Raw genomic sequence first — 15688 nt, forward strand, 5'->3', positions numbered from 1 at the left:
TGCCTGCTGCATTCATGTGCAGTCAGATGAAGTATGAAATTATGGCATGTTCGTTATAAAGTGTCATGTTAAGCGGACAGTGTGATGTATTGTTACTATAAAAAGCTTCGCTGATGTTACTTTTTGTCAAATTTATCTAGATTTCATTAGGATTATCCTGGTGAGACCGAATGTAACTAATTTAATATTCACTTGTCTCATTACAAGCTTCCCATAGCGTTGTTCATTTTCTCACGCTGTTCTCTTGTTGCTAAGTCTTCTGCCATACTATGTGTGCACAAAAGCATCTGTAACACAACTGTAACGTATGTGTGTGTCCGCATTGTTATATTTGTGTCAGTGTCTTTGCATTGTGCTCATCAGTATCCTCAAGACTAATAAAGATCAGTATGTGTAAGAAAATGGCAAAAAAATTGAACTAAACATAGCATATGATGCTCAAACATGCAAAAATGCACAACATTCACCTGCCTGCAAAACTAAAATTTACAACTTTGAATGCAAACTGATACTGACATTAATTCTACAGTAATGTTCCTTTGACACTACAGGGTTGTAATGGATAAAACTTCCGTGATGTGACTCTTGATGACTCTAATCTCTCTCTGAGACTTAAAGGCCGACCACATTCGCTAATGGCATTCTTCATTATACCAGATTTAATTACCGCAGGCAAAATGTAGTTTATTTGTTGGCCTGTCCAGTTTGTTTTCCTGCTTTATGAACATTGTACGCTGGAGGAGGCTCCAGAAGGGAGAGTGATGGACAATTATCCCCATGAAGTTATCACCAAGTAGGTGATTAACTTCAGATTAGCTCCATGTGTGAGAAGTGTAATGATACAAAGAAGCTATAATAAGGGAGGGAAGGAGAGTATGGTTTGAAAAAAAATGCAATAACAAAAAAGTGTAATAGCCTGCTTATACAAGGACAGAAAAGTGGAAAGTGGTTGATTATGAACAGAAGTTCACCATACACTTACTCGGCCAGGCAGTTGCTTTGCTTAAAATGTGCACACGGTTGACATTAACCCTTTGAACTCTAAAACCCACCGGAAGGTTTGAAAGGAATGGTGTCCTTGAAAAAAAAACAAATTACACCATTTATCAGAGCTAGAAACCAGATTTTGAACTCATCGTGTGTGACAAATGGTTCCATCGGTAAAATTAACCACATCTAAGGAGAAAATTGTGATATTTCATCTAAATTCCTGCATTTCACGCCTCAAAAATACAATAAATACAAAAATAAATATTGAGTAGATTTTGTGAAAAACTGCACTCTTGGGTGTAACTACAACTCCATGTTAAGTGACTCAGCTGCAACTGATGGTCACTTAACAAAAATTCAGGGACTTTTCAGATGAACTATATACTTGTTTATACAGAGAAAATAGGAGACCAATATGAAAAAAATATCAAGGTAAGCAGTAGAATATCTGGAGTATAAAGAGTCGCTATTTTGACTTTGATTGCAGATTTTCCAGTTTTTGTAAAATAAATAGCAACAGAAATTCAACTTAGAACTATGACACACTGCACAGAAGACATGTTTTAGTTACCTCTACTTCCAGACACGCTTGTGGTATTTTCAGAACTTCACATTGCAGTGAAAAAATATGATGAGCAAAAAAAACAAGACATTTTCTTGCGGTTCAGAGGGAGTGGCTGATAGAACAGGTTTGAAATGTGACCTTACATTACAATCTTTTATAGAAAACCTTATCACTCCTGCTTCAATAAGTACTGGCCAAGCAGTTAAAATGCTTCTGCTATTTATGGTCCCCTACTTTTAGTATGTTTTTGTGGTTGTCAAAATGCAAACATTGATGAGAATGAAACGCTACAGCTATGCTCATAGTTAGGTCACACTAATTAGTAGAAAAGCACAAAGTACTCAGTCACACAGACTGAATATGAGTGTGTGATAAACGCACTAAAATAGCTGCTTCACTTAAGCACAAAGCTTCCACTAAAAGGCCCATCAGTGGTGGATGTACTGACACTGTGTGCAACTGTGTGCAGAGGTTGTTGGGGTCGATGCCGGACGTGAGGGAAAGGAGCAGCTGGCGACCAGGGTAAAGAGGGTGCTGGAGTGTGCTGACCACTGGGTAGTTGGCATCTGGGTTATATATAGACTAGAATGGTTGGTGTGCAACTGTCTATACTGTAGACAGAGTTGCAGGGCTGAGCTGCACATGCAAGCATACTGGAGATAGTCGACATAGTGATGACAGGGATGGAGATAGACAGAAAGCAGAAAGCTTATATATATGTGTGTGTGTGTGTGCGTGTGTGTGCGTTAATGTGTGTTTCAACTTACAGCCTTCGTATATGTCAGTGGGGATGTGGACGGCGGTGGTGTTGTAGGAGACGGGGCGTTTGAAGTCGGGATCTGTGTGAAAGTCATCTGGAACATATCGGTTCTTCTCCGTTTGATTTAGCTGTACAAAAGAAAAAAGAAAAGCAGAAGCTGAAGTTTCAAAAACCAACCAGAAATGCATTTTTGTGCATGTGTGAACACCAATAAAATTATTTTTTTAAACTGTTTACTGTTATTTCATTGATTTTCCCTGTTTTGTTAAAATACAGATAACTGCTAAAATTAGAGAAAAAGGATGAATTTAGATGTTAGCTATTTAAAAAAAAAACTGTCAAAACTGGAAAAATCTTTATGTCAAAAATATGTACATTTATAAATTGTAACTTGCTTATTTACAACATTTGACCATAAAATTCCACTATTTTTTATTGGAATAAAATGGGCAAAAATTCCTTATTAATTCTATAAATGACATATAATATAATTTGCGGTTAAGAATTAAAAGTGGTCAATAATATTTTTCCCTTTTAGTGAAATTACAGATCTATTAAAATCTCAAAAAAATAATTTGCACGCTAACCATAAAAAACAGCCAAAATTTTAAAAGTGACATCAACAATAAATTTTAAAATGTAATTCCTTCTTTTACAATGTTTCAGTCCAATTCCACCATTTTTCTCGGTGTTTAAATCAGCAAAAACACAATCATTTTACAAATATTGATCATAATTTGAAACAGTCTATTAAGTATCTAAAATAATAAATAACTTTTAAAAAAGGTATTTCACAGACTGTTTTTGTTTAATTAAAATTAGGATAACATCTAGTAAAATCACAGAAAAAGTATTAATTTATATGTTTACTTTAAAAAAAACAGGCCACAACTGTATAGAATTTCCACAGAAAAATTTACAAAATTTAATTAAAATTTAAATTCCATCTACTTTACTGTATTCAAATCAGCAATTATGACATTTTCCATTATCTGAAAAAAAGTATGTGGATTAAGGATTGATAAATGGCCATTATTTATTTGGAAACTGTCATTTCACAGATAGTATTTAATTTAAAAAAAAGAAAATAAAAGTATAAATCTACATGTGGACTGCAAGAAAAGGAGACCAAAACTGTACAAAACGCCCACATCAAAAATCTTTTTTTTTCTTATAAATACCAATTTATTCTTTCACAATGTGTGACCATAAGATACTTGACATTACTTCAATTTTTTTTTTGTGAAATGTCACTGCCGACAGATAAAGATTGAGAAACTGAGTTGAAAGTTTAGGCAGTGAAAGATAAATGCAGGCATCTGGATGGAGACAGAGAAGGAGGCGAGAGGAGTGTCAGTCAAACACAGAGTGGCATTAGTGGGCTGTGGGTGTGTGTGGTTCTTTCCCACTGGGACAGTGGTGAGGAATGAGATGCTGGTTCTTGTTTATCAGACGACAGATGACGTCTGAGGCCAGAGGAGCAGGGCTCCAGACTGCCACCACTTAGTTTTGAGAATGTGCCAGTTGAAACTTAAAGAGGTGTTTTGGTGCTGCTCTAACAGGTGTTGTGCCAAAAAGTGATCACCAGAAGCAATTGTTCTTATGTCTCTACATGATTTTATCTGCTCTGTGCCCTAGATTATAACAATTCTTTGTACTAGCTGAAAAAACAACTGTAAAGACTTATCATGTTTTCCACTTGACAAAAATTGACTGCAGCCTCTATATTGTGACTGACGTGCTATAAATGAATCGAAATGACTTGATTTAATTCACGAGGGTTATATTTTAAAGATTATAGCCCCACAGGACTATAGGAAAGGAGACAAATTCTCTGTTTTAGATGAAAAACCCATCCGTACATCATGTCAATCATAATCTAAACAAAAAATACCAAAGAAATACCAAACAAATGAAGTGTGTCACAATCGATGTGGTAGAAAGCTCATTGAAGTTTCACTTTTGCTGCTACCACAAACATAAAGTTACAAAGTTGTGAGTATTTGTGCTTGGATTCAATGGAGGACGATGGATTCAACAGGAAGCGCATAATTTGTTTGTGGCTGATGATCACTTTATGTCACAACACCGGCCCAAACAGCAACTGTGTTAACCACAGTGGTGGAAAGTACTACTTTTATAACTTGTGTACAGTGGTATTTATATATATAAAACATACACTACCATTCAACAGTTTGGAGTCACTTAGAAATATCCTTATTTTTGAAAGAAAGGCAGTTTTTGTCAGCGATGACAACATGAAATAAATCAGAAATAGAGTCTACACATTGTTAATGTGGTAAATGACTATTCTAGCTGGAAACAGCTGATTTTTAATGGAATATCTCCATAGAGGTACAGAGGAACATTTCCAGCAACCATCACTCCTGTCTTCTAATGCTACATTGTGTTAGCTAATGGTGTTGAAAGGCTAATTGATGATTAGAAAACTCTTGTGCAATTACGTTAGCACATGAATAAAACTTTGAGTTTTCATGGAAAACATGAAATTGCCTGGGTGACTCCAAACTTTTGAATGGTAGTGTATATATATATTTATAAAATGCGCTCTTCTCTTGAAAAATGGAATGCACCTGTATCCGCTGTTTGTTACACTCTGAAACCAGCGAATGTCGAAAAAACAAAATCAGTCTGTGTCAGCATATCTGACATTAGAACACCTTAATTTTACTCTTTTCAAATTCACTTTTGGTCACACACCTGTCGGAGCACCGCAGCCACCAAGCAGCAGATGCCGCAGCCTGAAATGCGGGGCGTTTAGGGAGCATCGGTAAATTGTAGTGTCCGTCGTGTTGTGAAAATGTTCAGCAAGTGACGTGTTTTGCTTGTGACGATGTGGAAAGTGCAACCAAATGTGGTGCTACCAGTGAAGAAGTTAGTCTGGAGCCCTGCAGAGGAGGCATTCAGTGTCTCACGAATACACATTTGTTTGTGAGTGTGGGGTCCAAAACATGCACTGGCCCTAACGTACAAAAAAGACGGCTTCTTATACTCACACAAAGACATCATATTGCAGCATAAATATAACAATAACATACATATTTACATATACATTGACTTCATTTCATAGATTTTAGGCTCAGCAGGGGGACAATTTTCATAAGCTATCAATAAAACCTACTATCAAATTTGTTGCCATGGTAATAACCTCTGGAGGGCTGGATACTGGCAGCTTGTGGGGTTTTTATGGGAGAATCTGTATCACATCAAGCTGATCAGGTTTTACTTACGTCATATTTGGCATTGTAGTAAACGATCTTGTCACTCTGTAAAAGAGATCAAAATGGAAACAGAAAGATGAACAATGAGTGACAAAGTAAAGCACATACACAGGTTTGAGGAGGTTCAAATGAAGTGTTCCACTGCTCTTTCTGTTTGAAAATTTAAAATATGTTTCACCAATATTTATACGGCTGCAGGATATTGAATTTTTCCCCATATGTTGCTACTCATTTTGGCTGATTCCCAACACAAACACTGATACATGCACATATTTTTCCATCTAATTGCAGAGAACATCGAGTCTCTCCTGTAGTGGAAGGAACAAATATGGCTATGCTTGGTGTGCAGGCAGGTGCAGACAGAAAATGCAATGCTTTTCAAATGTACACTTTCGCTGTGCAATATAAGAAAACTACGTCAAATTACATGCAGTACATACCATATTTCAAAAGTGTAAACTTTTAAACTTTATCTTTATTAAAGTTTTATCTGCCTGTCAGTGTTAACTTCGGGCCGATGTCGATTATTCAGCCGTCTTTGGCATACGACGATGATCATGCCATCATGTATCCCTAAAAATGATTATCACAGATGGGCATGGTTGGGTGAGGTCAGATATTTGCTTGGTTGCAGCTATAACTACACCCAATTCATGGTGCACCGACACACTCCAGAGTTACACTTTAACATCGCTGCAGCAGAACTGATGTGTTATATCACTGGAGATGTGCAAAAACAAGACATTAATCATGTGCTGTTAAGTTGTTCTTTAAATGCATAACAAAGTGTACAAGTACAAATGGGCACTACAATGTGTCCACTCTGATCATAGATCAAATCTAACATCTTGTGGTTCCAACAACAGCCAAGTGATTATCTGTCTAGCCAATTATCAGGTACTTTAGTGTTTTCGATAGTTTTTTAAACCAGTTCCCAATAAAATAGATTCATTTAAAAATGTGCAACTTTGATTCTGACACGGGTGTTTGTCTCTATCTGTAGTCATTCCTAGAAAACTGTCCATGTCACTATCAACACATTAACGTTGAAAAGTTGCCTTTTAATTAAAGATTTAGGATTTTCTTAAAACTTAATTGCAAGCTATAAAGTATATATAACTGTCATCTTGACCCTTTAAGTATGCTTTTGAGAGCCTAAAATGAAAAGGATTTGATGATAAATCCTTTTCATTAGCATTAACATTTCATTAGCATGAAAATAGTATTATTAGATTTTAAAGCTACCACCACGAGTCAACATAACTGATTTCGAGATCAATACTGAGGGTTCGATTCATTGTAACAAATGTTTTTCTTCTGTATAATTTTTGCATCATGACATCAGTTCTTTTGGCTCCAGTTATGCAGTCGGGACTACAGAGCTAGACAATGATGGCAGCAACAAAGTCTGATCGATTCAATGTTAAAGTTTACAGAGATCCGCAGTTTTGAAAGTATGGGAGTACTTCAAATGATCACAGAGCAAAAATGTGGGTAGTCCACTGTGCAGAGATGGCTGACGCAACAAAACTCACAACCACTTTTTTTTGTTTTACAAAGCTTCACATCTTTCTGCTTCTCTGTCCTCACATACACTGTATTTTAATACAGGTGAATTCCCAATAAGGTCATTCTCATTTACATATTTTTATTTTTTGTTGTCATTAAATGGGAAAAGTATAAAATGGTGACGGAAAGGCAGTTCATGAAGACTACACGTAAACCAAGCTGCTGTTCTACACTGTTAAAATCTTGATTTTATAACCACAACAGTTTCCAAAAAACTGACTGCACACCAGTTAAAGATGATGGCTATGCTGTGACTTGGGCTATATTTTCATAGAATTTGAAGTTACTGCAACAATTATGCAATTAAAAGAAAAGAAGTTGCTTCAATTGGCCTGTGCTTGTAAAATATCAACTGTGGCCAAATCACACTGAACTTCTGAACTAAATTCGGATTTCTTTTGCAGTTGCACTGTTGACACAAAGAATGAGCCCTTTTAATATATTTTTTATTGATTTATCAGGTTGTAGTTGCCAGTTCAGTTTTGCACTTTAGTATTTAATCCTTTGCTGACTTTGTTGTACTATGCTGCATTTCACAGTGAAATAGTTTGTCATAATAAAATTTACTGAAATGAAAAAGTAATTTTTGCATGTATGAAAGAAAATCAATAGTTTAGAATAACTGACTAATCTGCAAAATAGTTGACAGATGAAATGAATCAATAGTAAAATAGTTGTTAGTGACAGCCCTAGATTTGGTTATTTTCTGTACATGTACAAGTAAAGTACTGAGCAGATGTCCCCAAAAGTATTTGCATTCTCAAAAAGAGACAGTATGAAAATTATGTGTTAATTTTGAAGATATTTAATCAGAAACCAACAAATACCCACAGAATAAACAGCAAACCGACTGTTAAGAATGATAAAGCTTGTCTGAAAAATGCCTATAATCTAATTCAACACAACACGACATAAATAAACCTCTACCTTTGGCGTTTCTTAAGTTAAATCTGCAAATCTGCCTGATTTGCTTCCTCACAGTGCAGTGGCCTGTGTTTGACACTGAGCATCAGTGAAGTAAGTGGTGTTGTTTTGCTCTTACACTGCTGGCCTCGCTGTCAGTACACAGGCTAGCAGGGCGCTAACGAGCTAGCTGAGCCGCTGACGTAAGGATGCCCTGCAGCCACAGAGCTGGTTCACTGACTCCCACCACCTGCCTACCATCTCTGGAGCAGCACACCAACACGACAGCAACTGCTCCCGCCACTACCGCTGTTATGTCAGCTTGAAGGGTTTGTAATTAACTCAAAAAAAGGTGATTTAGCAAAGTAAATTGTGCCGAACTGTAGCATCTGCTCTCTGTTTTGCTGCTTTGACTGCTGAAGATTAGATCAACTATATGGGCACGTTTGCTGATATATGCACATGCAAGCAACAATCTGCACACAAAAGAGCTGATAACAGGAGACTGTCTCGTGATGTTTTCTGTCAAGTTAAGTTCCCGCACACAATATGCACCTTAAGAGGTGATGATCACACTAAGATCGCACCATCATGGCCTTCGAGGGGAGGCTACAGTGTGCCGGAACTTCAATGTGTGACGAAGCATACGAAGGGAGAGGAAAGAAGGATAAATAAATCATTTAGGATACTGTGTATTTGTGGTGGGTGTGATATGTGCTGCCAACTCACTGTGTACGATCTGCATCTTGTTAACATATTGCAATCTGATTTCCGCCAGGTGTAACTGCAGTTCATTTCTACGTTTGTAAAGACCCACTGACTCATTCAATATGCCATCTACTCACTGAAAGCTCATCTGCTCCCATTAGTTAAGGCCTTTTATTTGCTACACCAGTCTTTCAATACAGTAGTCTTTTACATGATCAGAAAAGTATCACATTTAACAATGTGCAATGTTTATTTCAAACACCAAAGTCAAACTGACTCATGGATAAAATATAGATGTAAATGGGAACAAAGTCATCAAATGGATCTCTGTAGAGCAGTTTTTGTTAATTGGGCTACAGCAATTATGATGCACTGAACAGTCAAATGCGAATGTGTGTTTGTTACTGCAGCAGTCACAGCTTTTAAGTGTTTAAAGTCAGCAGGGAGACATGCCCAGTAGTACTGGCCCAGTTACCAAAGGTGACAGAGAACAGACGCATGCGCATGAACACACACAAACCACAGTCTGGATGCTCAACTCGCTGATTCAAATAGTGATTCACAAATATTACTGACCAGCAGCTTCACGCAAGACTATATGCACATGCAGGCATATGTGTCCAGTCTGTACTTATCTGTTGTTATTGTTAAAGGCAGTTGCACACAAAAAGACAGACATAATCTGTGTGCATTGAAGGTACATAGAGGTTTATGTGGGGCTAAGCTGAGTGTCAGAGAATATCCTGAGGCAAAGGCAGCACAGTTTGAAGTTACACTGCAGCTGGGCTGACACATACGAGACCATCATGTTCTCTTCCTGGCAGGACAACAACAAGATCTGCACTAGCAAGATCTGTGCACAGGGAAGAGTCTGTCACTCATACAGGCAGACAGAGCTTGAATTGACTAGGCTCTGAAAAATCAAATATTTAAGTGTAAAGCAAGTTACTTAGGTCAGAATTTTAAGAATTTGGAGAGCAAATGGACTTCAAGCATAAACTAGTTTCTCTGTAAGTAAACAGAACAGAAATACAGCATTAATTTAGGGTGTTTCTAATCTCTAAACACTTGTGTGTCCGTTTTTGCATATGTACTGTTTATTTGTTATCTTTCTTCCTGCTGGGGTCTCTTGTAAGTTTAGAGCAACAAATACTTCCTACTCTATGCTCAGAAGATTGGATCGAATTTAATAAAATATTCCATGCTACATTTATATTTTCTTTCACAGCAAATGAAAAGTGAAATTATGATGATCATTTCTGTCACATAGTGCGCATTAACCAAGCTTTAAACACAGCTTAATGTGATGTTATCACATACAGCAGCACGACAAAAACAACTCATTTGCAAGTTTACAGTATGCTAAAACTACTGAGAATGTCAGCTAGTGACTCCATTATCGGTTATTAAAGTGTCATTGTGAGGGCTGTAAGATAACTGCATGTAATCTGCTGCTGAATCTGTCATCTTTTTTAAAAGGATGACATAAACCTATGTCTATTTACATCCTGGAGACATATTAATATTAATTTGGTTCCAGTGTGCAGGAATCTCCATCACATTAACCAAAAACTAATTACATTTGCTAGCCAAGCATCCTGGGCCAAATTAATATCAAACTCCGAGAGTAATATAGTGAATTAATCAATCTCTCCCCTGAGAAGCATTTTCCTCCCAGTTTTCTTAGCACAAGAAAGCATGCGTGACGTTGAATAATGGGGAAAACGTTTAATGGAAAAGAATCATTAAGATTTGGCAAACAACAGTGAAGAGTTTTTTTTCTTTTTAAAAAAAAAAAAAAAAAAAGCTAATAGGATAAATGGTAAAGTTGAATTTCTTTGAAGTTCCTCCACCACTGAATTCACACACAATGTCATTTGTTAAATGGCTGCAGGGGGGAAGGAAATGTACACTTTGCATTTATGATGAAAAGACCAGAGCTTAAGTAAAGCCATAAATAGCCAAAAGAGCTCCACTGCCATTCTAACTGTGGAATGAAAAATTGCATTCACTGAGCTACCAATCAGGCAAAGTGATCTAATGAGTAAAATAATAGAGTGTTCATACTATTTGCTATAAGTTTCCCTCTAATGTCTGGTCAACACTATGATTAATGGACAGAATCAGAAAGTGAGCGGTATATGTGTGTCTGCTCATCATGCCTGGTTGTTTCTGCCCGTTGTGCAAAATAATGAAATCCCATCTTTTATAAAGTCATTACAGCACTATTGTCACTGTAATGAGATTTGCCATCCAATTATTACAATCATATTGGATCATGAATAACATGTTCCTCCGCCCGCTGCACATATGGAGTTCACAGCACCACTTGATCTGTATGTAACGCAGCCAGCGTTAATGAACGTATCGCATCGCACTCGGAGCAGCCGCTGACTCACCTCGCTGTCGTCCCTCCACTCGTGATCCTTTTGAAACTTTTCTGCTTCTGCTGCCAGCCTCTAAAAAAGGACAGACGGAGGAGGAGAGTGTGTTAGACCACATTTAATATTCTCATAAAAACTTTAGAGGTTTTCGGCTCTAAGTGTTAGTATCCTGAGAACATCATTTAAAGAAAATGCAAAGTAAATTTTTTTGGATTCTGTTTCTGATCAAAAAATAAACTAAACAAACAAAAAATAAATTTAATCAACATGTACAGCTTTTCCCCCCAGTGCCAACATGTGTTACCAATACTGGGAAAACAATGGTGACTCTACGCGTACATGTCTTCTATAGTTGCCGCTATGTGTAAACACTGCCTGCAGTTCATCCTAGTTCAGTCACAATGTCCCTGAATTTTTGTTACGTGATTGTTGATCACAGCTGAGTCGCTATTAACTTCATGGTTGCGTTGAGGGGTGCAGAATAATTTGGTTTTTAGTGGTAATGTTTTATTTTTGGCAATTTTTACTCCACCCAGAACGGCGGAGTTATGTGATGATCGGTGTACGTTTGTCTGTGAATCTGTCTGTGTGAAACATTACTCAAAAACGGACTAACAGATTTGGATGAAACTTTCAAGGAAGGTCAGAAATGACACAAGGACCAAGTGATTAGATTTTGGCATTGATGCGACTTATAGTCTGGATCCACGGATTTGTTAAAGATTTCCCATTGCGAGATATAGCTGTCGGCACGGCGCCACTGTAACCATGACGTGATCACGATTTCAGTTACCTGCTGACGATCGCGATCCTACAACAAATTGACTGATTTATCAGTTGGAAATCATACAACGAACAAATGATTAAACTGTGGGGTGTTTCTGAGTCCCATCAATTCCTGCCATCCGCTACATATTTAGGTCACGCAATGTAGCAAACCCCAGCCAGACAATGGTGAAGCTCCTGATGTTTCACAAAGCCTTTATTTACGTTCAGCTGTCAGCCTTATTTTGAACACAAATTCACTTTTCTGTCCTTCACTCATTTCTTCACCGTAAGAGCTTGTCCCCATTGCAGCTAGATGCTTATAAGTTTAGACACATCCTTTACTAGACAGCAACAGCGTGGAACCATTTTCTTTCATCTTGATTTGAATTTTCTGACTTTTCGACAGCGTCCTTGTCATGTCAAGAAACTGCTTCTTAGACAAATACTTCCTGTGTCGCTGGAATGGTGACAAAATAAAAGTCTGTAACATTAAAAATACGACTTCAAAATAAAAGCATGGAGGGAACGGTTATTTTAACACTAGCAAAACAAAAACTTGCCAAAAGTGATGAACTGATCAACAGACCTTTACAGGAGTAATTTACATGCAATTTGGTGTCCATACATAACATGCACATGCATAACACATGCCTGTGCTCAGCACAAGGTCATTTTATATTAAAGATTTCATCCGTCAGAAATGATACATCAACTGAGTAGCCTTGGTGGAGTACTGCACTCTCTGAGTGCTTTTCTTGTTTTTTAATGTAACATGCAGAATAGAGTGAATTTGTTGACATCTTGGCCTAAATTTCGCTAATTTTCCAGATGGAACATTGTATCATCATCATTTCAACATTAAGTACAGCAGGAAATGTTAGGAAATCCAACTCTTTCTGCTTTCACACTTTCTTTCAATGATAAATATTGTCATTTTTGGCAATCCTTTAAAGACAACATGCCTTTAAAACCTGCCTGAGGTTTTTGGGGTTCAGAGGATTAAAAATAAGTGCAGTGAAAAAATGGACCACTAAATACTAAAGTCTTGCCATCTGACCTGAAGGCAGGATCTTGCTAATGCAGTGTGTTCAAGGGAAAACACATTTCCTCTCAGCACTGGCAGATGTGAATCAGGACCAGTGATGACACAATGTTGCACTAAAATTAGACACCCACCTTTTCCATCTTTTCCCAGATCTGGTGCTAATGACTAGGTTAATGGGTTTATAATGGGCCCAGTTTTTAATCTGTACCTGGTCCAGAAATGCACTGTACTATTAATTTCCCCAGGGAAATATCAAATCCAGCTCTTCCTGCTTATGTGTATGGCACTGAGGGTTTCATATCTCACACGAAGAGCGAGAAATCTGATGGGGGCAAAGCAGTAAATTAATTTATGAAATGAGAGGAGGAGGGGGTTGATACAATGAATTATTGAATTAATTCTGCTGTGAAATTAAACAAGACAGTCACAAGAATCAGAGAAGCAGAACAAAGCCAGATTGTGAATCACACGCAGGGATATTAGCTGCAGTGCAAAAGCAGATCTTAAACAAGACTCCAGCTGTGCATTTTCCTTTGTTGGATGGACCAATTTTGGATTTCATAATCAGTGAAGATCACACCAGATAGCTAATGTCATTGTGGACTCACAGTAAGATCAACTACAAAGACTTGATTTATAAAGATTCTGAGAAACAACAATCTAATGGAGATCACAGATAATGAGCTTAATTTAGATTAAAGGTAAAACTAGGTCACTTTCTTAGATGTCAAATAATGTCAAGCTAAATTAAAGCCAAATCTTTCCATGTAGATCACAACTTATAGTCCATAAAAGAAACATTTCTACAGCAGCAATGCCAATCATTTTTTAACATCTTGATCGTACTTATTTTGTATGATCAAGAAAACTCCCTTCCTGCATTATCAGTTGGCACTGAGGCAACATTTTGATCATGCACAATCCTTCCTCTCCTTCTTCCCCACAGCTCTGGCTTCAGATCACTCAGTGTGCATCTACACCATAATGCATGCTGGGGGCTGACACTCCTGTTGTCTGAAACAAGGTTTCCTCCACGACCTCTCAGTTCTGTCTCATTAGGGAGGAAATTTAACAGCAGCTTTAATAAAACCCTTCAGAGAAGGAGAAATGGAGCTCTGGCTGTGTCTGCGCTGAGAAAAGCCTCACTGGATTTTAAATACTAAACATCTTTGAGGGAAAAAATACACTTAAATTACATTTCTGATTTACAACAGGGCTGCACAGTGGCTCGGTGGTTAGCACTGCTGCCTTGCAGCTAGAAAGATCTTTCTGCATGGAGTTTGCATGTTCTCCCTGTGCATGCGTGGGTTTTCTCCAGGTTCTCCACGTTCCTCCCACAGTCCAAAAACATGTTTTTTTTTTGAGGAATATGAATCTTTACAGTCGGGTCGTGGTGGTGTTTTTACTGCACATGTACAAACACACAGTGCCGTTGCAGATTTGGTTCGCTGCTGCCACTGGCCACCAAGCTGCAATGACTTAATGGGAATATACTGTCAGTTTCCAGTCAGGAGGAGGGGGAAAAAAATGGCTTGTGTGTTGTTACTGCAGTCACAAATCCATAGAGAGTCATTGACTGTGGAAGCACTTCCCATTCCAGCTCAGAGCATCATCCAAGGAATGAAATATGATAAGAGGCCAAGAGGTTTGTGTGTATTTCTGAAGCAATTTGGAAAGAATTTCCACCAGGTGAGTGTGGATATCAGTCACTGCGGTCATATGTTTTTTAATAGGCTTTCTATATTGCAGCTGTCCTTCTACTGGCTCACATTACTTCACCAACAGATATTGTTCAGGATCAGTAAATACATATAACCCATCACCATGACCCATAGCGGCTCACATTTCACACGTGCTTCGTCCATATAGGTGCAGCTCAAATCATATTTTTGCCTATTTTTCATAAACCTGCACAAATAACTGTGGATGCATTTGGAAAATGCTATTCTACTGGGGATATCTTATATGGACTAAAGCCTGAACTGCTGTTGATTTCATCCCAGGATGGTATAGACAAGGACATGGTAGAGTATATACAGGCCTGCAAGGTATGTTTTTTGTTTTTTTAGATTTTTACTAGATTACATGATAGGAATAGACCAATTATCTGTATCTGTATATTTTATTGACTGATTATTGATAAATTAAATGCACTATTTTGGGTCTGATGCAGCCGCCTCTGTCTGTCTGTAGTCACTCCGTGGTATCAGAAACGTCTCTCAAACAGAGACTGCAAAAACTGAACAAGAAACACAAGTAGTTGCAACAAAGCAGGAAATTAGCTGCTCTCACAGTGGCCAATGCTACGCTAACGGCTAAGTTAGAAGACAGCCACAGATTAGTCTGAAAAATTTTCTTAAATGTGCAATTCTCTCACATTGTGCAATAAGCATTTTATTGATTGCTGTGTTTATATATATATATATATATATATATATATATATATATATATATATATATATATATATATATATATATATATATTTTTTTTTTTTTTTTTTTTTTTTTTTTTAAATCTTCTTACCTATTAATCTATTCATGCTAATATCTGCAGTTCATTTTAATTTATTTACTTTAGTGTGATTTATTTCAGGGTTCTTGTTTCTTTTGAACTGTTGCTAAATTATTCTTATTTTGACTCGGAGTCACATACAAGAATTCCAATGTACCTGTACTGTGATGTACCTGTGCAAATGGCAATAAATTCTATTCTATTCTTCTATTCTAAATGATGAGTATGGAAAACAATAATTA

At 37.3% G+C, this 15688-nt stretch overlaps 1 protein-coding gene across 2 annotated transcripts in view; it reads right to left on the bottom strand.

Moving 5' to 3' along the window:
- The window catches only part of cacna2d1a (calcium channel, voltage-dependent, alpha 2/delta subunit 1a), a 121950-nt gene that overhangs the window by 58028 nt on the left and 48234 nt on the right, over positions 1 to 15688 (bottom strand). For both annotated transcript variants that reach the window (XM_055006822.1, XM_035945000.2), the window contains 3 exons: positions 11137 to 11196; positions 5567 to 5602; positions 2323 to 2443 (listed from right to left, as the gene is read on the bottom strand). In XM_055006822.1, the coding sequence (XP_054862797.1) occupies positions 2323 to 2443; positions 5567 to 5602; positions 11137 to 11196 (217 nt within the window). The remainder of the gene's footprint in view (positions 1 to 2322; positions 2444 to 5566; positions 5603 to 11136; positions 11197 to 15688) is intronic.

Source organism: Amphiprion ocellaris, chromosome 21 (assembly GCF_022539595.1).
Source record: "Amphiprion ocellaris isolate individual 3 ecotype Okinawa chromosome 21, ASM2253959v1, whole genome shotgun sequence".
NCBI classification, from domain to species: domain Eukaryota; kingdom Metazoa; phylum Chordata; class Actinopteri; family Pomacentridae; genus Amphiprion; species Amphiprion ocellaris.